We start from the raw sequence: 27,227 nt of genomic DNA, 5'->3' as shown, positions 1-27,227 counted from the left end.
GTAAATTAATTTTCTTTGTAGGTTGATGTCTATGACTATAGAGAACTGAAATTGAGCAAATATATATTATTATTCAGGGGGAAATCATTCTCAGATATTTACTTATAAAAAACCACATAATATTAAAATGATGATGACACTAGCCTTGTAAATATTAAGTCATTAATCCTCAAAACAATTATCTTTATTTTACTTATGAGAACACTTCCAGCAAACATATCTCAAAACTGATTATATGGGAAAAGGAGCACAAAGTTGAAATGGCTCAACTCCTGATTTCCAGTCTTCTATACATTTCATATTATTTCTCTTTGTCAATTTCTAATCAAGCATTTTTGTGATATTTTAAATAGTTAATTTTTATGTTCTTAAATAAGCTGTAAGCATCCTGATGAGAGGATTTCAAATTTCAAATTGAATTTTTTTTTTCATCTTGGAACTCCTAGTTCTGCAGGGATACTACTAGACCGTTTGACATAGACTATGTGCTATATAAATGCTTTTTGAATAAATACTACTGTGATCTCTAAAGTTTACTTTAAATCTGTTAGGGGGTTTCTCCTTATTTTATATTTCCTGACTCTTATGTGTAGAGAGCTTTACTCTAAAAAGACTCCTTACCCAAATACAACTACTGTAATTTTGAGGGGAAAAAAAAAGAAAAGAAAAAAAAAACGAACTTTCAAATGTAGAAGGAAAAAAATCTTAATATTACTTAGGAATAACATGTGTCACCCAAAGAAACTAAAGAAAATTCTCAAATGAATCAAAGAAAACAAAAAGAAACTAATAAAATCATTTTGTCATCAATGTATAAACTCTGACTTTAAATTTAAAATCGTTTATAGTTCCATTTTTATGTAATAGTCGCCAGTCCATTTTCCAACCCACTAGATTTGTTTTGTAGTGATCTGTTGTTGCCAGCTAGAGTAGAAACTTTTTGTTTTTGTAAATATATGTTTGTTCTACAAAATAATGAACAGTACTTTTAATGTAAAATAATTTCCATGTTACCTTTTGTTCATATTATTGATATGCATCTAGAAAAACTGCGGTGTATGCTTTCGTTTGTTACTCTTTCAGAATTAGTATTTTTTTACTTTAAAATTTGCTCCTTGTGAATTTAGCTTCATTTTTTGAAAGTTAATGGAAGAACAGAAGTAGGAAATGATCTTATTTTTGTACCTTCTGTAAAGAATTTTTTTGTAAAGTCTTGGGTTTGTAGTGTCTTTTTTTTTTTCAGGTAACATGGTGGAAGGAAAGAGATACATGGATAAACAAAAAAATATATATATACACACACACACACACACAAACACACATGTAATTTCACTCAGCCATAAAGAATATAAATCATGGTATATGCTAGTAAACTGATGGAAGTGGAGAAAATTATGCTAAGTGAAATTAGCCAGACTCAGAAAGCCAAGGGCTGAATGTTTTCTCTCATATGTTGAAGCTAGAGAAAAATAATGGAAAAGAAAGGGAACCTATGAAAATAGAATGTAGATTAGTGGAGTAGAAGAAGGGGATATATAGAGAGAAGAGTGGGTTGGGAAAAGGAAGAAATATGGATTGCAATTGACCAAGTTATGCCATGTATAAAAGTGAATATATCACAATGAATTTCAGCTTTAGGTACATCTATAAAGCATCAATTTAAAAAATTAATAGAAGGAAGATCAGTAGAGTAGAGGAAGGAAAATAGGGTGAGGAAAAGAAGAATTACTGTGGACCAAAGTAGAGTAAATTATATTCCATGCATATATGATTATATCAAAATGAACCTCAGTATTATGAATAACTACAATGCACTATTAAAAATGTTTAAAATTCAAAATTATGAGGTGGAGTGGAAAAGCCAAAAACAATACAATCACACTGTTTTTTTCTCTTGTGTATTTAGAAGTCAATACATAACTAGCTATATTTGATAAAATTTCAAAAATAATTGTGTGAATTATACTACTCTCAGGTAAAGACCAAACAAACTAAAAAAAATGTGTGTGTGTGTGTGTGTGTGTGTATATATGTGTATATGTGTGTGTGTATATGTATATGTATGTGTGTGTGTATGTGTATATGTGTGTGTATGTATATATATATATATATATATATATATATATATATATATATATATATATCCAACATTTAAGAGGTAGAAGGAAGGTGTTAGATGAGGGTGTTAGGGAATGATGTTTCCATTTCCATCATATATAATTAAGAGACAAGTCATATATAAAGGTATTGAGTGTATAGTACACTGTATACTGTAGAAAACTTCTTAGTTTTCAAAATATAAAAAGTACTGTACTTTTTGTTTAGAAAAAACAAAAACAGAAAAAGAATTTTATATTGTGAAGGAACAAATCCAGGTAAAACAGAATCAATATAAAGAACAAAATATACAAGAAATATAAACAAAAAAAGAAGGAATCATAATAATCAGTATTAAGAAGAGATATATAAATTATATGTAAAAATGTAATTTAGATCTATTCAATTCTCAAAAAAAAATTTCTTTAACCTAAACCAAAGCACAAAACACAATCTATATGGTAAAAAACATATTTGTTAAATGAAGTAATTTTGGAAGATTCAAATAAAAACATGGATAGACACCAGTCAGATGTGAACAAAGCAGCTGAAAGTCACAAACTATGGCAGAATGTTATTCATGACAAAGTTTTAAAAATAGTTAAATGGGATATTCCATGACAACAAACAATCCATTACTAATCAAATTATAGGAGTAGAAAGTTCATGAAAATATATAAAACACAATAATAGGAAATTTAAACTCACCTCTTATACTTTGTGATAGGTCAAGAGCACAAAAATGATTAAAACTATTGTGGATCTTGAAGTCCTGTTGACTTTATGTATCCAGATTTGAAAATTTAAACCAACCTGCATCAGTATATTCTGGTCTAAGTCACTATCACCTCTTGCTTAGATTATTGTGTTATATTCCTATCTTTTCTCCACTTTTCCTGGTATTCCTATAGTGTTTTCATAATTATTTCATCCAATTGAAACAAGTCAAAATCATCCCATGAACTCCAAACTAAGGTCCGATGATTGACACATAGGCCTATGTGATCAGGAATAACTTATATACATAAATTCATACATACAAATTTGTTTTTATAAAACCACAGTCATCATACAATATGAGGAATGAAAAGTCCACTATATCCATTTTCATTAACAAGGCTTTCCTTCCATGTGTTTTCTGGTAGTTTTAAATTTCAGGTCTTACACTTAAATCTTCAGTCCATTTTGAGTTGATTCTTGTGTAATGGGGAAGATGAGGCTCCATTTTTAAATATGAAGATTTTTTCCAACACCATTTATTGAAGAAACTTTCATTTTCCCAGTGTGTGTTCTTGGCACTTTTATCAAAACTCAATTAATCATAGGTATGTGACTTTATTTTTTGTTTTGTTATTTTTCTTTTGACTGTGTCAGATTGCATGTTATTTGATTTTATACTGTTTTGATTAACAGAGCCTTGTACTACAGTTAGAAATCTGGTACAGTTATTTTTCTAACTTATTCTTTTTGGTTAGGATTGCTCTGGTTATTTGGGTTCTTGTGAAGTTTCACAGAAATTTTGTAATTTTCTTTAATTCTATGAAGAATAACTTTGGAATTTTGATAGAAATTTCATTGAATTATTGATGACTTTGGATAGTTTGGGTAGTATGGATATTTTAACAACGTTCATTTTTCCAAGCTATGAACATGGGATAAGTTTTATTTGAGTCATTTTCAATTTATTTCATCAATAATTTACAGCTTTCAACTTGCAGACCTTTCACTGCTTTGTTAAATTAACCCCCTACGTTTTTTTATGTTATTGTGAATAGTTCTGTTTTCTTAAATTTCCTTTTCAGAAAGTTTAGTTGGAGTATAGAAGTGGTTCTGATTTTTTTTTTATGCAGCAGTTTTACTGAATTTGTCAGTTCTAACAAATTTTTGGTGGTCTTAAGAATTTGGTATATATAAGATCATGTCATCAATAAATAGTGACAATTGTTTCCTGTTTAATTGTCTTTTATTTCTTTTTTGTACCTGCTGGTTCTGTCTAGGACTTGCCATACAATTTTGGACAGAAGTGCTAAGAGTAGTTAGCCTTCTATTTTTTATAAACTTAGAAGAAAAGGCTTCAACTATTCATTATTGACTGTGGGGTTAGCTGTGGAGTTCCCTTATATATCCTTTGTTGAAAATTCTTTCTGTACCTACTTTGTTGAAAGGTTGTTTTTTTTTTTTTTTTTTTTTAACCAGGAATGGTGTTGGATTTTGTCAAATGCTTTTTCTGCATCTATTGGACAATCATGTGTTTTTTCTTTCATTAAAATATGGTGAATCACATTATTGATTTGCATATATTGGACCAACCTTGCAGCCAGAGATAAATAAATACTGTTTGATCATAGTGAATGATACTTTTAGTGTGCTGTTGAATATGGTTTGCTGAGGAGATTGTATCTGTGTTCACAATGATATGGCTTGTAGTTTCTTTCCTTGTATTGCCCATGTCTGGGTTTGGTATTGGGGTAATGCTGGCATTGTAAAATTAGTTTGGGTATGTTCTCTCTTCCTTAGTGTTTTGCAAGACATTTAGAAGGATTGATATTAATTATTGTTAAAATGTGTGAATTCAACTGTCAAGCCATCTACTTCCTTTTTGTTGTTTTGTTTTGTATTTGAAGGGAAACTTTACTGATTCTGTCTCCTACTCTTTATTGGTTTATTCAGATTTCAAATAGTGTTGATTCAGCTTTCATGGATTATATGTGTCTAGGAATGTGTCCATTTCTTCTATGGTGTCCAATATGTTGGCATATAATTAATCATAATAATTTCATTATCCTTTTTATTTCTGTGCTTTAAGTTCTGATGCTTCCTTATCATTTCTGATTTTAATTTTTCAAGTTTCCTTTAGTTTTTTTCTCAGATAATCTAGCTAAGTATTTGACAATGTGATTCAACTTTTCATAACACCAACTCATAATTTTTTCAGACTCAGAATATTTCTCCTGTGGTTGATTGATTGATCCTTGTACACCTTGGGTAAAAGCCAATAAAGTCATTCTTGGGCATTTTTTGACATATGATTAAAGAGGCTAAATTCATTCATTTATTCACTCAGTATTGATCAAATATCTGCAGTGTGCCAGACTCAAACAACTTATTTTTAATTGTTAATACAATTAAAGAGTATTTTAAAACTTGTTTATAATCAGAAACTAAAAATGGTGTCATGCGCTTACTTTAGATAAATTATGCATAATGTTCAATAGCAATAGAAGGCTTGTTTTATGCATATCATATATTGAATATGAGTTTGAAATAAAAAAACTTACAGATTCATTAATCTTTTCGATTGTTTTTCTAGTTTTTAATTCTACTTTTTATCTTATCATTTTATTAGCAAGACTTTTACTATACTATTTTAAAAAATTGAGAATGAGTTAACATAATGAAAACTTTTTCTTGTTTTATTAGATACAAATCGAAAAATAGCTGTGTCATCTTTTGTCGTTGATTTTTGTTTTAATCTTAGAATTTTTATGTAATGCATTTATTTTTAAGACCTGAGAAACACATTAAATATTTGTATTCTTCTTTTCACTTTCATTTTTTATTTTTCATTTTTTATGTACTGAAACTAAGCTAGGAGATGTGTTGGTTATTTGGTGTCTGTACCACCTGGCACAGACATCTGCCACTGCATAGACCTCTAGGTTTTCTTGGCTGCTTTACCTGACAACATGAGTGCCTGCATGTTTCTGTACAGCTCCAAGTTTGTCTTCCACATTCTCAGTTTTTGTGGAAATGTCAATCTTCCACATATACGAGTATGTTTTTATATTAAGGAAATAGGGAAAGGAAAGTAGCTTTCTAGAATTTCTAAATTAAGATCTCAATATTTATAAAAAATGTCAATTTCAATAAGTTCTAGAAAATTAAAAATTAATAATTGTGTTTTCATATTGGACAGGTTAAGACTTAAGAAATTAAAATGATTTTTAAAAATTTGTTTTAATTAGTTATACATGACAGTAGAATGCATTTTGACATATCATACATAAATGGAGTATAACTTCTCATTCTTTTGGTTGTACATGATATAGATTTATAGTGGTCATGTAGTCATATATGCACATAGGGAAATAATGTCTGATTCATTCTACTGTTGTTCCTATATTCATACCCTCTCCCTTCCTTTTACTCCCCTCTGCCTAATTCAAAGTACCTCTATTCTTCCCTAGCTGCCCTTGCCTTAATGTGAATTAGTATTCACATATCAGATAAAACATTCAGCCTGTAGTTTTTTTGGATTGGCTTATTTCACTTAGCATGATATTCTCCAGCTTTATCCATTACCTACAAATTCTGTGATTTCATTCTTCTTAAGGCTAAGTAATATTACATTGTGTATATGTACCACATTTTATTTATCCATTCATATGTTGAGGGGCACCTTGACTGGTTCCATACATTGTCTATTGTGAATTGAGTTGCTATAAACATTGATTTGGCTGTATCACTGTAATATGCTGATTTAAAGTCCTTTAGGTATAAACCAAGGGATAGCTGGGTTAAATGGTGGTTCCATTCCAAGTTTTGTGAGGAATCTCCACACTACTTTCCATAATGGTTTCACTAATTTGCAGTCCCATCAGCAATGTAAGAGTGTAACTTTTCCCCCACATCTTTGACACTATTTATTGTTTCTTATATTCTTGATAACTGCCTTTCTGACTGGAGTGAGATGAAATCTTAGTTTTGATTTGCATTTCTCTAATTGCTGGAGATGTTGAACATTTTTTCATATTTTTGTTGATCGATTGTATTTCTTCTGTGAAATGTTTGTTCAGTTCCTGAGCCCATTTATAGATTGGGTTATTTGTTTTTCTGGTGTTGAGCTTTTTGAGTTCTTTATCTGTCCTGGAGATTAATGTTCTATCTGAGGTGCATGTTGTAAACATTTTCTCTGATTCTGTAGGCTCTCTCTTCATGTTATTATTTCCTTTGCGAGAAGAAGGCTTTTAGTTTGAATTCATCCCATTTATTGATTCTTGATTTTATTTACTTCTTATGCTTTAGAGATTTTGTTAATGAAGTCAGGTCCTAAGCTGACATAGTGAAGATTTGGGTCTGTTTTTTCTTCTGTTAGGTGCAGGCTCTCTGTTTTAGTTCCTAAGTCTTTGATCCACATTGAGTTGTGTTTTGTGCAGTTTGAGAGATAAAGGTTTAATTTCATTTTGCTACATATATATTTCCAGTTTTCCTAGCACTGTTTGATGAATATGTTCTTCTTTTCTCCAGTGAATGTTTTTTGTGCCTTTGTCTAGTCTTAGATAACTGTATTTATGTGGATTTGTCTCTGTGTCTTCTATTCTGTACCATTGGTCTATGTGTCTATTTTGGTGTCAATTACCATGCTGTTTTTGTTACTGTGGCTCTGTAGTATAGTTTAAGGTCTGGTATTGTAATGTCTCCTGATTCATTTTTCTGGTTGTTTAGGCTATTCTGGGTTTCTTGTTTTTCCAAATGAATTTCATGATTGCTTTTCCTGTTTCTATGAAAATATCAGTGGTATTTATTTGGAATTGCATAAAACCTTTATAATGCTTTTGGTAGTATGGCCATTTTGATGATATTAATTCTGCCTATCCAAGAGCATGGGAAATCTTTCCATCTTCTAAGGTCTTCTTCAATTTATTTCTTTAGTGTTCTGTAGTTTTCATTGTAAAGATCTTTCAACTCTTTGATTACATTGATTCCCACGTATTTTATTTTATTTTGAAGCAATTGTGAATGGGGTAGTTTTCCTACTTTCTCTTTCACTGATGTATAGGAATGTTTTCATTTATGTATGTTGATTTTATATCCTTCTACTTTGCTGAATTTATTTATTTGTTCTAGAAGTTTTCTAGTGGAGTTTTCTTGTATCTTTTAAATATAAAAGCAAGTCATCAGCAAATAGTGATAGTTTGCATTCTTTTCCTATTGTATCACTTTAATTTCTTTCATCTTTCAATTGCTCTGGTTAGAGTTTCCAGGACTATGTTGAATCAAAGTGTTGAAAAATGGTATCATTGACTTGTTTCAATTTTTAGAGGGAATGCTTTTAATTTTTCTTCATTTAGAATGATGTTTGTCTTCTGTTTAGCATATGTTGCTTTTACAATGTTGAAGTACCTTCCTACTACCCGTGGGTTATCTAGTGTTTTGAACATATATGGGTGCTGTATTTTGTCAAATGCTTTTTCCTGTATCTATTGAGATGATCATACGATTCTTATGTTTAAGTCTATTGATGTGATAAATTAATTTTATTGATTTTGGTATGTTGAGCCAACCTTCAACATATAATGATTTTTAATTAAAGTTAAATGAAGTCGCATATTTTATATGCTTTTAACTACATTTCTCAATTTAGAGTAATATTGAACATTATTACAATTTAGGTTACTTTGTATGTCTTTTGTGGGAGCTTTACTTACACAAATCACAAGGTTTTTATTTTTTTTCCTAGCCTTTTACACATATTCTTTTAAGAAAGTCATTTTTAAAAGATTCTTTTTATGGATAAAAGCTTTTCAGATTTTTTTCTTTTATGAAAGGCATTCAAAAGCTTTACTTTATGCACGCACATAGCATTTTAATCATAGTTGCAAAGGATTCTGCAGATTTAAATCTTCTACTATTTTATTATTATTTTTATTATATACATTCTTTTCCCTTTGAAGTTCATAAAATTGGCACAAGGTGGAATACTTAATTCTAACCATGAATTATTCAGGCTTGTTTTTCAGAATTAAGATTGGTTTAAATGGCTTTGAATTTTCCTTTACTGATTCTTAAATAATCTACTGCAGCTCATAAGGCTACATTTTTTAGTTGCATACAGAGCTTGATGAAATAACATGTACAGGTTATTGCAAAAAACAAACTCAAACCTTGCCTATAAATAAGTGTCTAATTTTAGTCTGATTTTCTAACATCATACAAGGTATATTTGTCTGTATTTTCATATGTTTTATGTTCATCATTTTTGGGAAAATGGTGGGAGAAAATTAATCCAATTAATCTCCAAAACGTATCCTCGCTTTAGGAAATAATGCCTATACTGTCTCTTTAGTAATAAATTGTATGACATATAGAGAAAATGTACCCTTCAGGAATTAATTAACTCTTCTGGTTCTTAATTATACTAGCATATATAATTAAATATACATACAACTAATTTATAAATGTATTTCTATAATCTAAAATATCACATATTTTACACATTTTTTAAATTTTAATTTAAATAATGAGATAACATTATTCTTTAAAATATGAATTGGAGTTTATACTTCCCATAAACAAATAGTAACAAACTCTCTGAAGACTAATAATTAGTGAAAGAAGAAAACAGTTTAGAAAGAGGTTAATGTAAAAGTGTGATCAAAAAAACCTGTTTTTTTTTCTTTATCAATATTCTAATTAGGAATTATTTAGAGGTAAAAAAAAAGGTGTTGGAGATCATCTAATTTAACCCCTTTTTGTATGTATGTGAATAAACAGAGCTGGTTATATTAATAGCATTATAAACCGAAACCAGTGTTAGGATCATCACTTGATATCAACAGTTTTCTTGATGTTCATTATTTGAAGAGAGTCCTGTGAAAAAATTGTCCTTAGAAGATTTAATGTATCAATCTACTATAACCAAAAGTAATAGCCTAGATAAAAAATGAATGTGATGGGGCTGGGGATGGGGCTCAAGTGGTAGTGCACTTGCCTGGCATGCGTGCAGCCTGGGTTTGATCCTCAGCACCATATACAAACAAATATGTTGTGTCCGCTAAAAACCAAAAAAAATAAATATTAAAATTCTCTCTCTCTCTCTCTCACTCAAAAAAAAATGAATGTGAGTAGATTTAATTTGGAATACTAAATGAATAAATGGTCATCTCTAAATACCTGGAAAAAAAAGTATGGAAATACATTATAAAAGTCATTCTAAGAGTGTGTTTTTATATAAACACACACACACATATATATATATAAGGGCTCTTATTTAACTACCAATTAATAATCATGTTTAACTCTAAACATGCTTGTACTCTTCAATTTCTATATACCTTCTTAGAATTTGGGGGCTAAGGAAGCCAGTTTTGCCATAAGGGAAATACAATGTTTGTGGGTTAAAGGATGCTTTCATGTAAAAATAAAAATTTAGCAATCTGAGATTTATATGCCCAAGTAATTCTGTGATCTAGTCCAGAGATTGTTCAGTGAAAGTTTGAGAGTGGCATAATTCACTTTGAATTGAGCAGTAAGAGAAAGTTTAAATTTTTGAGTAATGATAAAATGGCAGATAATGGAGAGAAAATAGCAGTGTTGTGAGAAGAATGATACAAATGGAGGCACAGAGAGGAAATATCTAAGTGATATTGAGGACTTAATAGGTCATTTTAAAAAGCTAGATTGAGGCTATATCGAATAGGTTTTTAAAAGCTGTGCTGAGTGTTGGAATCAGTTCTTCATTTTATTATGTGCTATGATTTTTTTTTCAGAAGAGAAGTAATATAATGAATCGGATGCTTAAATGACATTAATCTGATAGGATGTGGAGTACACTAAGGAAAACATAAAGGAGATGCAAATTATTGCATTAGCCAAGGCATTAGATGATAAGGATTCAGACTTTATTAAGTCACACTACTATTCATGCACCCATCATCATTCATCTGCCATCTGTCCATCAACACATAACCCTTAAAATTCTCTGATCTTTAGGTTGTATTGAGGTAGGAGATAGATTACCTATAGGAAGATAGAATTGGAGACCTCAGACAATGGGGTTCCCACCACCCTAGATAGAAACTCCAGACTAGAGCGCTTATTTTTTTGTTGTTGTTGTTTATTTTTGAGTGCTTGAATGGAAAGTCCTACTTACTTGGACCCTAACATTAGTCAACCTCAAAGAGTTGTTTTTAACTGAAACACTTCTCCTGTTTTAAGGAATAAATACAGGGAAACTCAGGTAACCAAAGACATTAAACCATTCCCATTACAGGAATAAGAAACTAAGATTATACACTTTCAATTGAGTCAGAAATATTAGTTCCTCATAAATAGAGTAGGAAAATCCCTGGACAACCCATTGTCATCCCTCTCTTGGGACCTCTGATTCTTTGGGATGTTACACTAATAACTCCTGTTACTCTTGGATTTCTTGCTCTTTTTCCATGGATTTCATTAAGGAGACAATCCATAAGACAAATTACTCCTCCATCCACTCTCTGTGTTATAATATGGTAGACTTACATAGATCTCATCCTCAATTCAACTAAATCTATATACAATATACACACGTGTGTGTGTGTGTGTGTGTGTGTTTTATGCAATGATGAGTGTACAGGTGAAAATTATCACATATTATTACCCTATGTCATATGAGAGAGTTGTATTTGGATAAAAAGACCCCAAATTTCTGTTATTAGGAAGGATTTTCTGAAGTGATGCTTCATGGACTTGAAAAACATTCCCCTAATTGACAGAAATATTTGAAGGAAAGGAATTATTGTGTACAAAGTATAAGAAAGTATTGTACACTTCAGAACTAAATACATTGGGAATAAAGAACATATTCTGTGCAGTGGTAAGTCATGAAACAGTCATGAAACAATTGGACTTCTTGAAAGTACAGTTAATCAATACATTGTTCTGCACACTTTTCTATCAAAAATGTGACTGAATTTTTTTCTTTTTTAATTAGATCATTTATATTGTACGTAATAACTTTAAGAAATGTAACTAGTTTTGCATTATTAAAAGTTTGAAATAGTGATAAAATAGATCTCTATTTCATTGAGAAAATTCTAGAACTTTGAATAGAGATAATTCTCCATGGGTCTCCATCATTTGTCCATGTCTCATGAATAAAATCACTATCTTTTCAAGGGTATTTGTATAGGGAACAGCGTTAGAAAATACACTATCTCCCTTTGGAAGAAAGGGCAGACATGTTTACTACTCATTCATGAAATATAGTTGTTAAGCTCATGATTTCTCTCTTGTAATGCAACCCACTGCATATGCAGATGGCACCAATCTTCTTTTGCATATCTTTATGGGAATTGGGGCTCAGAACTTGCATAAGAAAATACTGATATAGCTATGAATAAAAAAGTCCTTTTTCTCTGACTTAGCAATCTTGTGGCTTCTGCCAGCATATACCAGAGTTTAGCAAACTATGTTGTTAGTTTGCAAAATAATGTAAAACATTAGACCTTTTGTCTATGATTTTTACCTTTGGAAGCTATTTTAGAAATCTCTCTTGAGAGAGCTTAAATACCTTTCTAGCCAATATCATTCACTAAAAACTGAATAATTTTGGTCATAAAAATGGGATGATTGCAAATACTTTATTTTTGAAGGAGGATAGATGAAAGCATTGTGGGTTGATTAATAAGATTTGAGGAAAGTCTAGGAATTGGTGGAAGGTATGTTGCTTATATTAGTAGTCAAGCAGGCCATAAATTGTCCTTCACTTCATTTTTTTTTAATGTGGTGCTGGGGATTGAACCCAGAACCTTATGCATGCAAGGAAGCACTCTACCAACTCAGCTATGCCCCCAGCCCTCATTGCTTCTTAAGAAGGAAAAATTGGTAGAAGATAGAGTGTGACCTTGAATAGTCCTAGGGTTGTTGTGAGTACTAGTTTCCTTGGGAAGGATTTTCTTGGCAATCAAATTTCAGTCTCAGTTTTGTTCCCTTAAAACAACTAAAACTAAGAGCTTTTCTAGGTAGGTAGGATTCTGCCTTCTTTCAGGAAACATTGAGTCTTATAGCTATGCTGCAAGGGAGGATAGGTAAATGTGTGCCTGCTATAGGTAGAAACCAGGTGACTCATTACAACTTTGGTGGGTTTACTTGAGAGGTCACGTAATTAATACCCAGGTATATAACACTTATTAATTGCACCACCTTGGTTATTTTATTCCCCAGTTCCTCTTATAGTCTTTAAACCTTAGATTTACTTACTCTGATATGACAGTAAAAGTTCTTCAAGGAATTTTTAATGAGTTCTTGTGGCTAGAAGTGTGTTTTGGCTCTCTCAGACAGATTTCTGTGACAGATTCCCAAGGTAAACCACAGATGAAGCATTACTTACTATTGACTCTCATAATACCTTGGATTGAATTTACAGAGCTGATGAAGGTGACCTTCTGGAGGATGAGACACTATACCAAAAAATTATAGGTGAATGTTGGAAGTTAGTCTGGGTAGTTCCCCTAGCCTAGCCATTATGCTGACACAAGATATAAAAGTCAGAGATGTTATCAAAATGGGGCAGAGTTTTAAGGCAACTCCTTAAAGCATTTACCTCTTGAGAACCAGGTTATTGCAAAGCAGCATATCTATAGCCCTTGTTAGAAAACTGATGTGGCTATAATTGCTAAGGGAAGGACCCCAAATATGAAAGGGATGGTTTCAGAACAGTCTTCTTATAGTATGGAACTTTGGTAGACTATCAATTAGCTTGCATTGGGATAAAAGACACTTTACATACATTTAATCATATACCTGTTACTTTTGAAGTTATGAAATAATATTAATGTGCTGTTGAAGCTAATTTTCAGAGAGAGCAATTCTTTTCTACCAGTACTTATGCTTAAGTAATAAAATCTCAGTTTCATTGAAATTTAACTCTAGAAATATTTTACTATCCAAAATCTGATTGTGTGCCAAACTATCAGTCAATACTGTACAGTGCAATGTGAGTATAATTATGTAGGAGTACTAGATTGTGTATAATATGTTTAGGAGAATTCTACATAATTCTAATGGAAAATGATTTTATTCGAACTATATATAAATACAACAGAACACTGGTCTACAAGGAAAAATCAGTGGCAAATCAAAATCCATTAATTCATTGAAGAACTAACATCTTAGAAATGAAACAAAACTAAATCATCAGAAAAGCAGATTTTACTTTTTGCAGCATATTGCTAGTTATAAAAAATTGAAGTTACACATTAATGAAATTGTGAATATCATGTTTTACCAGTGTGTAGGGAACACAGTATAATCAATGTAAAATTTCACAATAGATCTGGTTATAACAGAGAAGAGCATATTTACAGGTATTAACAAAACATAATTGAAAATAGAAAATAGATAAGTTAAAAATAGGCTGAAAAATGTCAAATGACATAGTTAGTGGCTTTTACTCGTTAACAACTTTTCCTCGGTACAGTCATGTGTGATGCCTTTAATCCCATCAACTCAGGAATCCCATCAACTCATGTATAATTTATTTATAGGGTAACAGCACTAAACCATGTGTCAAAGTATTTATGGACATTATCTAAAATGTATGAAATAAAGAGATTTGAAACCTTAATATTTGAAACACATTCTTAAAAGCCACTTAAAGAAGTTGTATGTAAAGTTTACAGCTGAAAGTCAATAATGCTAGTGATAAAAAGAAAATAATAGAGGCCTGCTCAAAGATAGTTTTGCAACAATATTTAAAGTTTATTTATGAATATAATTATTATTAAGAAATAGTAGAACTTAAAGATGAAATTAGAATATGGAGCATACAAATTGAAAGCAAAAACAGAATGAATGTTTATCTGTGATTTTGGACCAAACAATATAGTGCAAAGAAATAAATTATGAAAAGTTTTAGTGTTTAGACTCAACAAAGATCTATCTCTTGATGACATAAAATCCAGTGTAAATCTGGCAACTCCCCAGGTGAGGTCTTTTTAATGCATTGACTCAGGAACAGTGTTTCTCCATTTTGTATATATGTCATTTAAATGTGTGTATCTCCTGAGTTATCTGGAGAGGAGTAGATTGTATTGGAGGCTTACAGGGGATAATTTAAAGCCAGAACCCAGTGACATGGTTGTAACATAACTGAGAGACCCAGTAATATGTAGGTCAATGTCCATCCATAAGACAAAGGTGAAGTTGTGAGGTTTTGAAATAGTCTTTCCTCCATGTTAGATAACCATGTGAAGTATATTCTGAGGAGTTTGTCGAGTTTCTAGGGATCAATGACTAAAATGCTTTCCCACAAGATTCATTGTGATATAGAAGATGAAACATTTTGAAAATATGGGAATAAGAAAGACTGGTATATTAGAAGGAAGCCACTTTCTTGAAAAAGTGAGGAAGGGCTAGTGATGACCAAGTTGAGATAATGTCATATAAACCTTTGAAACAAAGAAATGGCAGCTTACCTCTATAAAGTTATAGTTGCTATACAAAATGGAAGAAGATAGTCTGAAAATTATAATGAAAGTGCTAATAGATTCTATAACCATTCTAAATAACTTGGAAAGTGGTTGAAGAAAAGGACGTGATATTTCAGAGGACAAATATGTAATGTAGCTGAGGTGAGAAGATGATAAAACTGAATTCTTCTTTCTTTATCAAAGTAAGAATAAGCTAAATAAATCCTCTGGTTATGATAAATTTTACTGGTTATGATAAATTTTAAGAGTAGAATTTAATCATATAAGCATTGTCATTAATGATCATTATGTTCAAAGAATTTAACATATCAATGCTATTAGCATCTTCATATAACTTCTATATTTATTTTGTAATGTTTGATCATTTATTATATGTGGAAACATAAAACATTTAGCCTTGATTGAAATTGTTTTTGCCATCCAGAATGCATTTAAATTATTTGTCTTCGTTGCTTTTCAAATTAGTTACTTGTGTATTTTACTGTGAGATCTCTTTGAAAATATGCTTTCCTCAGATACTCTGATATTTCAACTAATTTCAAATTTCTGTCACCTGAATCTAACCAAAATGAAGAAAATTGTTCTTGTTTATTTCCTTTAAACGTTAAATCAACAAACATTCTCATTCCTCAGGTTTTTGTTTTGTTTGTTTTGTTTGATACCAGGGATTGAACTCAGGGGTACTCAACCACTGAGCTGCATCCCCCATCCCTATTTGGTATTTTATTTAGAGACTGGGTATCACTGAGTTGCTTAGCAATTACCTGTTTCTGAGGATGGCCCTGAACTTGGCAATCCTCCTTCCACAGCTTCCCGAGCTGCTGAGATTATAGGTGTGTGTCACCACACCTGGCCCCACTCTTCAGTTTTTAAGTAAGATTTAGTATTTTGTTTATGATGGAGTGTATTACTTAGGGATAGACAATTCATTTGAGAAGTACAAGATATGGTGCTCTGTCTCAGGCTGAGGCAGTGATAAGCAACTCAGTGATACCCTGTCTCTAAATAAAATACCAAATAGGGTCGGGGATTTGGCTCAGTGGTTGAATGCCCCTGAGTTCAATCCCTGGTATCAAAAACAAAACAAAACATTAAAACCTGAGGAATGGGAATGTTTGTTGATTTAATGTTTTAAGGGAATGAACAAAGACTTTACAATCCAACAGGGAAATAAATCAATAGGAACTTGGTTTGAGAGATTTGATCTTTGTAATAACTGATAGGAATTTATTTATTTAGAATAAGGGATGACTATTCTGGATCTTAGGGTGTGCTGTCTCTACCTGATTGTATTTTCTTAGAGGTTAGCCAAACTAGGAAGGGTAATTATTTGATTTGGGGTAGAGGCTTTAAGTCACACAATATCAGTTAACCTGGAGATACTGATCAATGATATAGGCATTCATTCAGTCATATCTATGTAATGAAGCCCCAATAAAACTTTGCATCCTGAAGCTTGGATAAACTTTTTCTTGTTGTTGTTGTTGTTGGCGGCAGTATTTGATGTGCATTTTCATCCATGAGAACAATGCAGCCTCAATACAATGGAAGCTTTGTATTTGCTCCTGCCAAATTTTACCCATCTCTTCCTATGGCTCATATTTGACATGAACCTTTTCCCCATGACAGGTTATAACCTTGAGTACAGTGACTTTCAGTGAATTCTCTGAGTTCTTCTATTGCATTGTGATGCCTGGGGGTGTGTTTGTGAACCCCAAAACTTGCTGTTGGTGTCAAAAGTGAAGACAGTCCTGGGCTTTGCAGTTGGAATAACTGTAGCTGGTATATTATCATGGGAAAGAAACTCTTAGCTATCTTACATATTTTAACATTGAAGACTTGGGTAGGCTGAAAAGTATACCTATTCTAATATTTCGTTTCATATAAGAGCATCATGAAGTTTACAACGTGCTTTCGTTTGCAGAGTTGGTGAGTTGGTTTGGTGATTGGATCAGTGTTAGAAATAAGATTTATAATTCCCAATCTTTCGAGTTTCCCAATAGATACTTTTTTTTAACATCAAGACTGTCAGTGTCATTTGTACATATTTGATTCTTGTTTTAGAAACAATATGAAAAACATTAACTTAGAAATTAGTAAGATATTCAATAATCTCAATACATCAATCTGTAGAATTCTATATGTAAAAAAAAACCTAGAATAAAACCTGAATCTTAACTACTATTTACATGTAGAATTTTCCATTTTTGCTGGAGCTCTGTCCTTACCAAGAAGTATTGTTTAACTTGATGGTTAAAATTAGTTACTTTATGGTTAACTTTATGTTTCACTAGTTTAATAAACATAAACAGTAGAATCGTTTTGACAAATTCAGATTTAGCATATAATGAAACTGCAAAGTGATAAGAGACTCATGCAACTTTTTTTTTACACATATCTTCATTTATTTTTTATTGTTTTTTGTGGTACTAAGAATCAAACCCAGTGCCTCACCCATACTCGGCGAGTGCTGTACCACTGAGCCATATTCTCAGTCCTCATACAATTTTTACTCATGAAAAATAAGCATTTTTCAGTGAGGTTAAAGATAGCTTTAGGAAAAAAAATGAAAGCGTCGTTCAAAAATTCTAAGAAAACTGAATAGAGTAGGGCTTAGCAAATAGGAATCCTCAAAAATTCTTCTGTGTTGTGCATTTTCATCAAAACATCTAATACTTTTTAAAAACTGACATTCTAAAAAACGAACTACTGTGTCATTGAAATAGTTTAACAATAGGTTACTTCATTTTTAGACAATTCAATGATTCCTCACTTGAATGGATTACTTTAGGCAAGTGGATCCTGGCTGGAGGAAGTAAGCCACTGGGGCACGGTGGGAGAATATTCCCTTGGGGATAATATTTTGTCCCTGGCTCCTCATTCCCTCTCTCTTCTTCCTGACTGTTGAGTAGCAACAACCATGGAGGTTGCCAACCATGGGCTGAAATCCCTGAATCTCTGTTTTGGGGAAAAATATATATATTTATATATATATGTATATTGGTAACTTGGTACCAAGGAGTAAAGCCAGGGGCACATCCCCAGCCAAGCCCTGTTTATTTTTTCAGATGGGGGTCTCACTAAGTTGCTTAGGGCCTTGCTAAGTTGCTGAGGCTGGCTTTGAATTTGCAATCCTCCTGTTTTAGGCTCCTGAGCTTCTAGGATTACAGGCATGTACCACAGTGCCAGTAGAAAATCCCTGAAACTCTGAGCCAAAATAAACTTTTCCTTCTCTATGTTGTTCCTGTCAGAAATATTGTTCACAGTGATGAAAAGCTGACTAACCACTAGGTAAATGAATTAGTTTCTATACATGATAACGATACAACAGAGATTTTGAATGTACAAGAATTCTCTGGTAAAAAGCATGACAACAAGAAATTTATGTATGTTTTTCTGTACTTCTGTAGCAGGAAACACAGTGAATTATCCATATTTATCCCTGGGCAAAATATTGTATTCACTGTTGTGTAGTTGGTGTTCTTATGTTCCTAACTTAAGGGCCAGGATATTCTGCACAATATGAAAGTTTTTCTATCATTTTCATGAAGCATTATTTTTGCACCTGTTATAGTGTTGCAAAAAAAAACAACTACCATGAAATAAATATAGATAAATCATTTTGTATTGATCTTCAGGCATATATGGGCAAGGGAAAACACTCTGGAGATATTCAATAAAGAGATGCCAAGGCATTTTTCAGGAAAGAATATATTTGAGTAAATTTTACAGGAAAGTATTTGGAGGATATAAGGATTATATTATAAGGCTTTAAATGATAAGAGATTTATATTTTAGTATTCTGTTGACACATACAGTTGATATTTGAAGAAATATATACAAATGAATATTTTAGTGAAAAAAATAGCAGAGTGATGTATAAGTAAGAATTGAGAAACTGGGATGGTCATTGTCAAAAAGTTGACAGGGGTACTAGTTAGAAAATTATGAAGTATATTTTGTTACTAGTACATTCAATTCTGGTAATACACAAAGCATGGAGTTAAGAAAAAGTGATCTCCCCCAAATATTTCTTAAAATAGTAGAGTTGCAGATGTTTTATTTGTAACATTACTTTGTTCTTCATTACAATGTTCATCACCAGTCAATTAAACACAGAGTAATTGTGGGTTTTTATTGAAGAGACAAGTTGCTTTCTTCGGAGACTAGTTGATAAAAAAATATTAATGCATCAACAAAAGGTAAAATCTGATGTAGTCAGGTTTAGTGTCCACGACACTGATTCTACTGTGTAATGAAAATAGAATGTCCAAAGATACCATTTTTGTTTTTCTTCATTATATTATAAAAGGTGACCAGAAGTAAACTATGAATTCTTAAACTAACAGTAAATATTTTAATTTTGAATGATGTGTATATATATATATTATGTATATATATATATATATATATTTACTTCCTATATCTCTATTTTTGTTACTTAATAAAATTTAATTTATCCTCTTGCATATATAAAATTAATATGTTTAGAGTTTAATTTTGAATTTTATATGAATTCTGATAGAATTTTAAAATCCATACAGAATATTATATGAATCCATATAAATATTAATTTTTCCTAAACAGTAAAGTCTTACAGTATAACTTTTAAATTTTAGTATTTTAACACCACTTGGAATGACTTCTGGAATTATCTGTCTTTGGTTAGTGGAAAAGAAGAAGAACCAGAAACTCTGGGCATAGCTTTCAGAAGCCAGTGTTGTCAGTATTTCATATATAAACATGAAAATGCACAAAAAGCAAAGCTAAATATTCTTTTCACACATTTACAAAGAACTATTATTATTTTTACACATTTGCAAAGAAAATGCATGATTTTAATGACTAAAATTTAAATTCATATTTTCAAATTGCATATCTTTTAAGATTTGTTGTGGGAGGCCTTAGTAAGGATTGGTAGAATTAAGACACTTTTTTAAAAAAAATTTTTGTAGTTGTGTGTAAACAGCATACCTTTGTTTTATTTGTTTATTCTTATGTAGTGCTGAGGATCAAACCTAGTGCCTCACACATGCTAGGCAAATGCTCTGCCACTGAGTACAGCCCCAGCCCAAGACACATTTTTGAAAAACAGTTATTAAAATATATCTGAATTACACAAAACCCAAGACAAATCAATACATAGCAAACAACAAAGGGAAGAACTTTGTGGCTTCCATGCTGATAGCTAAAGGCAATTCTGCCGAAGGGACTGAGTATGTTTTATTAAATCAGTTCAAAACTAAAAATCTATGATAATATTTTGTCATGCATACATCTTCCATTTTGCCATTTATAATTTGTCCTTCTGGGACAATATGATTTACTTAAAGACACTTAGTTGACATTATCTGTTTTCCTCAAATAAAAAGGAAAATAGATTTAATTGTAAAATGTTTCTCAAAATGCGTTTTTAGACTTGCACAGAGAATTTTGAGAGTCTTCTATAATAGCTACATCATACATTTTGGTTTTGTAATAACAGTATTTTCTTTTTAGTCAAATTTTAAAAATTATTAGATTAAAATAATGGAAAATAATATATATCTGAACTATACCTGTTCATGGTATGAAATAGCTACAAGATGAATGCAGACTAGACTGTAAATATCTTATTAATTTGACTGTAAATATCTTCACTTTTAAACCAAATATTGTTCAGAGCAGTCACACTATGTCAATTAAATATTATGTAAACAGCAATTAAAGTCCATATCAGCACCCAGATCTGGTCTCTTAGATTTTACAAGTCTATTTGGATAGTCCTTTGACTAAAATTTACTTAACAGTAATTAAATGCAATTAACTTCAATTATGCTATGACATTTAATGACTATTTGAATAAGTTAATAATTTCTTTTAAAGGAATTTTTCTCATTTAAAGCAGTAGTACTTTCTGTAGTGATGTGTCTCAGCTTCCTCTATTTTTAGCAGGATCATAGTAATTACGTACATTGCAGTGAAGAGAATAAATAAGTTTAATGGGATATTTTAGACCAGGCCTTATGGAAGAGTTATATCTTAATGGGGTACTCAAATATTTTGTCCCTGACTTTGAAGCTTCAGAAATTCAATTTTATTATTTTGTGCAAGAAGGACTAGACTGTGGAGAATATATTTGCATTAGTCAAATACAAGAAGCTGATTTATAAGTAATAATACCAATTTATTTTTAAAAGATACATTTACTAAAATACAGTTGTCTGAAAGGTCTGTGACTGAAGAAATCATGCCTTTTAAGCTCATTGTTATATAGCTGAGGCTTAGAAAATTAATTTGAATTACTTCAACAATAATTATTTAGTCTATTCTTAATTTTTCTAATATTAAATCATTTGGGACATTATGAGAGTTATCAGTATTACTACAAGATTTTTAACTGTCTGTTTGGTGAATACTTAGCAATATTGGTGTTCAGTTTAATATCCAATTAACTGATCTTATAAATTAGTTAATAATTAGCATTTTAGTTAAATAATTAACCCTTCTTAAAATATCCACATAAAAATGTTACATGGCAATAATTGGAATATATGTTAAATTAAAACTTTAATATTCTTTAAATATTGGCTTAATTATTGTCTAAGCAAATTTTCCCAATGTATAATTACATTACCAAGTCTAGCATATCAATTTATCTCAAAGGTTTTAACCACCTTTTATTTTTCTTTTAAGCATGTGATTATTCTTTTTGATTTTATAGCAGTTTTGAAATTGCCAAAATTGTATATATTTATGTTGTACAAAATTATATTTTGATAGATGTATGCTTTGTGGAATAATTTAATCAAGCTAATTAGCACATCCATCACCTCACATACTTACATTTTGGTAGTGAAAACAGTTTATTCCCTAAGCAATTTTCAAGTATACAGTACATTCTTATTAAATGTAATCACCATGGTGAAGCATAGATTTTCAGATCTTATTTCTCCTAAGTGATACATGCATTCTTCCTTCCACCATCTGGTAACCTTCATTGTATTTTCTGCTTCTAGGGATTAGACTTCTTTAGATTTCATATAGATGTGAGATCACCTTGCATTTGTCTTGCTGTGCCTGGTTTATTTCATTTAGCATTATGTCCTCTATGTTAATTCACGTTGTTGCAAATGTGACAGGATTTCCTTTTTTAACCATTTTTTAAAGAAGAAAATTCTACATATTAAAAACGTTCCTATAGCAAATCAGCATGCCTTGAATCTGGTTACAAATTTTGAATCCTAGGCATTTACATCTCTTTTCATCTTTTTCCCATTTCTTATACTTTGCAGATCTGGGAATTTTATATTTTCCACAGCGGAGTCTAATTTTATACTTTTCTAGTATTTATTAACCATATTAGACTTATAAGAAAAAGAAAGTAATCTTCTAAATCTTCAAATTCTGGTTGCTGATAGCTATTATCTATTCATTGGACTTTGTTGTACATTTAGAGAAGATTCCAATCAAAGATCCTGGCCATCAGGTTGAACTTTATGTTTACAATTATTAACTCTACTCATTAGATACCTTTAACCTTTAAAAAATAAAATAGCAAAACCCCCTGAAGCCTCGCTTTTAATTTTATGTGATAATTCAGTGTCTTCACACAAAATGATTTTTAAGTTCCTATTGGTGGAGTTTTATGACAGAGTTTCTGTTGTTGTGATATATAGAGTTGACATGTTAACATTATTAAACATGCATGGACTCTTCTTATTTCTGTATTAGATAGGACTAGGTAACAACTTTATCTACCAGGAAATGAGGGCCTATTTCTACCTAGTTAGCACTCTACTTCTAGCTTCTGCTAATTGATCAAATCCGAAATGCACAATTGTTCTTTTTTATATTGTGAATATGATCAAAAATATGAATTAGTTCCTGAACTCCTTTTTTACCTGATTATTATCTGTGACTGTCAGTGCTGATTAGTCCTTTCTGTTCCTGGTACAGGAATACTTTTGGTGCTACTGATTTATTTACAAATCTCTATATTTCTTATACAGACTGTAAGAAATATATGTCTACATTTTAGAAACACATGTGTAATTAGAAAATATACCCATTTATTATCTATTTATTAAAAACTATGGAAACTAAGGATATTCTTTCCTATCTTTTGTATTATTAGTGCTTCTTTATATCTTTTACATTAAGTTTTTCTCTTCTAGTGTTATGAACTTGTAACCTTTGACAGACATAAGTTGTTTTATTTTGTAATATTCACTTTTTTTATGCTCATACTGTCAACATTTAGCTGTGGATTTTCCATTTAGGTTGCTTTTCTTGGCCAGCCTTTTGAAAGAAACTGACTTTTTCTCTAGCAACAAAGACATGTTCCAGCATGCCTTGTGTTTCCTTCCTCCCTCCTCCCCCATATCTCTTCTTTTTCTTCCTTTCTTCCTTATAATAGTTAAGGAATCCTGGTTCTTTCTTGTTAGGGAGTATCAGACAACAAGCGTCCAGATGCTAGAGATATTCAATAGCTGACTGAAGACAAAAGTAATGCTGCTGCTGTTTGTCTTTTTTAGGAAGAGATCTGGAAAACCAAATATTTTAGGTTTGTGAGTTCACACTGACTTTTTTGTGTAACATTTCACCTTGCTATATCCATTCATCTTTATTATGAGGTTTCTCCAGCTTCAAAGACTTTGTAGAAGAGCAACATTGTTGCTCTGTAAACATAATATCAAGGCAAGGCAATTTAGAACAAATAGATTTAAGAAGCAACTCTTCTAGACCAGTGATGGAGCCCTACTGGCACAAATGTCAAGCATCACCTGTAATATTAGAGTAAAATAAGAACAATGCACTGTGTTTTCCAAATTTAATTGATCCTTTTATTAACTTTACTTTCCTATATGAAATTTTGGAATACCAGTGTCAGAGTTTCAAGCATTTCCCTATTAAAAGTAATTTTAAAATTATTTTCAAATTGTGGGTGGATGTGTTAATTTTGAAAATTCAAAAGGGCCTGAACAAACCTCCTTGAAGAGATAATGTTTGCTTCTGGATCTCAGGAATTTCTGGAACCAGGAACCAGGGGTCCTTCTGCCATGATGATTCTATTTTTTAAGTACATTTAGGCTGGTCTTGGCCACACAATGAAATCCATGGATCCTCTGTTGGCAGCACTTTGCATCTCGCAGTATTGATCACCAGTCATATTTCTTGTTTTTGGAACATGGCTCTGGTCAGGATGTTGGTACCCATCTTGGATCATTCACCAAGAGTAGGGAGTTTGGTTCATAAAAGAACCTGGCAGGTAGGTGAATTGCAGTGGTTCCAATTAAAGGAAGAATGTGAAAACCATGGAATAGAAGCACACAAAATGTAAAATGCCTTTACTTGACATAATAAAAAAAAAGTGACCTCAATATACCTAGTATTCATTTATTCCCTTTGTTCCTTCCCTCCTTGCTTTCTCAACGTTGTTGGTTGTATTGGTTTCCAAGGGCTTCTATAACAAAATACTAAGGGGCTTGAAGGACAGAAATTTATCTACCAACAGTCCTGAAGGCTGTAGGTTCAAGGTCAAATTGTTGGCAGATTTGGTTTCTCTGAAAATTTTTCTTTTTGGTTTACAAATGGCCTGTCTTCTATCTATGTCCTCACAATATTGTCCTTCTGTCCTAAATTATTCTTCTTACAAAAATACTAATCACATTGGATTAGAATCCATGTATATGACCTCTTTTAACCTTAACTCCCTCCTTAAGAGCCTCCTCCCCAAATATAGTCACATTTTAAGCTAGTTGGGATTAGGATTGAATATGAATTTTGAAGGTTCATAATTCAGTCCAATGAATTGAAAGTCCAAGTGTTAAATTATTTAGCCTGATTTAAATTTGAGTAAATTACTACTGTTTCACAGTAAAGTGTCTCTTTTGTTTAACTAATATATTCTTGACTATTAGATTAATAGTCTTTCATTTGGATAGTACTTCATAAACATTGATGATGGTGTCTTCACAAAATCACCCTTTTAAACATTCCTTTTCCACATTTAACTCATGATTTTTTTTTTTTTTTTTGTACCTGGATTGAACCCAGAGTCAATTAACCTCTGAGTCACATTCCAGTCCTTTTATCTTTTTTTTTTTTTTTTGTATTTTATTTAGAGACAGGGTCTGGCTGAGTTGCTTAGGGCCTCACTAAATTGCTGAGACTGGCTTTGAACTCACAATCCTGCAGAGTTGCTGGAATTACAGGCATGCACCATTGAGCCCAGCACTGTTGTTTTAATCTCCTATTTTACTCTTTTTAGTGTGGCAGCTTATTTCTTGTTGCCGACACCATCCTTTGTTGTATATAGATGAGCTACTTGGGCTTTCTTGGGCTACTGAGCTTCCAATAAACAGTTGATTTTATTTATAGTTTAAAGTATTACTTATCTTTGTTAGGAAAAAGAAGCACTTAGATTTGAGAATATATATCACCTTTCAAACCATTTTGCTGTATTCATGGATCACACATGTTTCTAAAGTTTAATAATGTTTAATTCTGTTTGTTAAAGTGATAGTGATTTATTTAAAAGTCCCAGTGTCCTTAGTTTAATTCCAAGAATTAAAGTGTTCAGTATCCATTTGACAATATCATTAGCCTTTCCTTAATGAATATTTACTTCTTTCAACGTAAATTATGGTAACATTCCCATCAATTGAGAAAGTAATCTGACATAGGCTATTTCTCTTGATGTTGTACTTTTTGTACTTTTGTTATTTCATTCTTAGTCCACAAATGTAAGTTCTTATATTTCTTAATACACTCATCTATGTACATACACAAATATGTAAATCAGGATTTTGTTCCTCCCTCAAGAATTCCTTCTTGTATGCATCTCCAACCCCCCTCAGAACTTCTCAACAGTGTATACCCATTCCAGTTTATTTTGTTATATGTCTTGAAAAAAATAGGAATTACATCTCATCTTTATTGTTTTATTTTATAATGAATATTGATAATTATCTTTTAGTCTAATTTTTTAATTTAATTTAATGCAAATGATTTGGATATGTTAACTGGATCCCTACTTCCAAATATTGTCTAAATTAGTACTTCACAGTTGGTAGTCTATAAAACATTTGTTTAAAAGCAATATATATATATATATATAAAGCAATATATATATATAAAATATATGTATTTTATATATATATATATATATTATATTTAATTTTTGATCAGCAAAATCTTTTTCATATCTCTGGAGTTTGTTTAAAACTCCCTACTCTTGGTATATCTAATATTGTCAGTATATTTAATATGTAGAAATATTTTCCTATATTCTGATATGTTTGTCACCTGCTCATATATATTTTTATTGCATTATAATTTGAATGATATAAATTTTAACAGATATATATCAGTTAAAAAACATAACTGGAGGGGTTGGGGCTGTAGCTTAGTGATAAAGCATTTGCCTCGCATGTGTGAGGCACTAGGTTCAATCCTCAGCACCACATAAAAATAAATAAAGATACTGTGTGTTCATCTACAACTAAAAAAATAAGAATAAAATAAATGGAAAATTGGTAATTTTTAAAATGATTTTTAATTTTTTATTGGACTGATAATTTTAGAGTCTCTAAGATTTAAATATCTTTTGAGATGCAGTGGGTACTTCTCATTTCTGAGATTTTGAGTTCTTACCGCTTGTGGCTTCTGCATGTACATACTTCCTCCATTTCTCAGCACATCAGTTTGTAATTATTGGTTTTCTTTTTCTTTTAGGATGTTTTAAATAACCTGGGATCCTGTGAACTAGATGAAGATGATCTAATGCTTGATTTAGAATTTTTAGAGGAACAGAATCTTCATCCTTCAGGTAAGTGTTGAATAAATACATAATATAACTGATGTTTGTCATTTAGCTTACACTGATAGGCTAAATATTATTGAGACTGCATTCAGTCTTTTAAATCTACCTTTATATTTTATATGCAAGGGAAC

General features: G+C 31.2%; 1 protein-coding gene across 3 annotated transcripts in view; it reads left to right on the top strand.

The window, feature by feature from the left end:
• Positions 1 to 27,227, top strand: part of Ccser1 (coiled-coil serine rich protein 1) — a 1,159,332-nt gene that overhangs the window by 186,291 nt on the left and 945,814 nt on the right. For all 3 annotated transcript variants that reach the window (XM_078021918.1, XM_078021919.1, XM_021734708.3), the window contains exon 4: positions 27,009 to 27,102. In XM_078021918.1, the coding sequence (XP_077878044.1) occupies positions 27,009 to 27,102 (94 nt within the window). The remainder of the gene's footprint in view (positions 1 to 27,008; positions 27,103 to 27,227) is intronic.

Source organism: Ictidomys tridecemlineatus, chromosome 9 (genome assembly GCF_052094955.1).
Source record: "Ictidomys tridecemlineatus isolate mIctTri1 chromosome 9, mIctTri1.hap1, whole genome shotgun sequence".
Lineage (NCBI taxonomy): Eukaryota > Metazoa > Chordata > Mammalia > Rodentia > Sciuridae > Ictidomys > Ictidomys tridecemlineatus.
The sequence above is the reverse complement of the archived record's forward strand: the minus strand, read 5'-3'. Positions and strand labels throughout refer to the sequence as shown.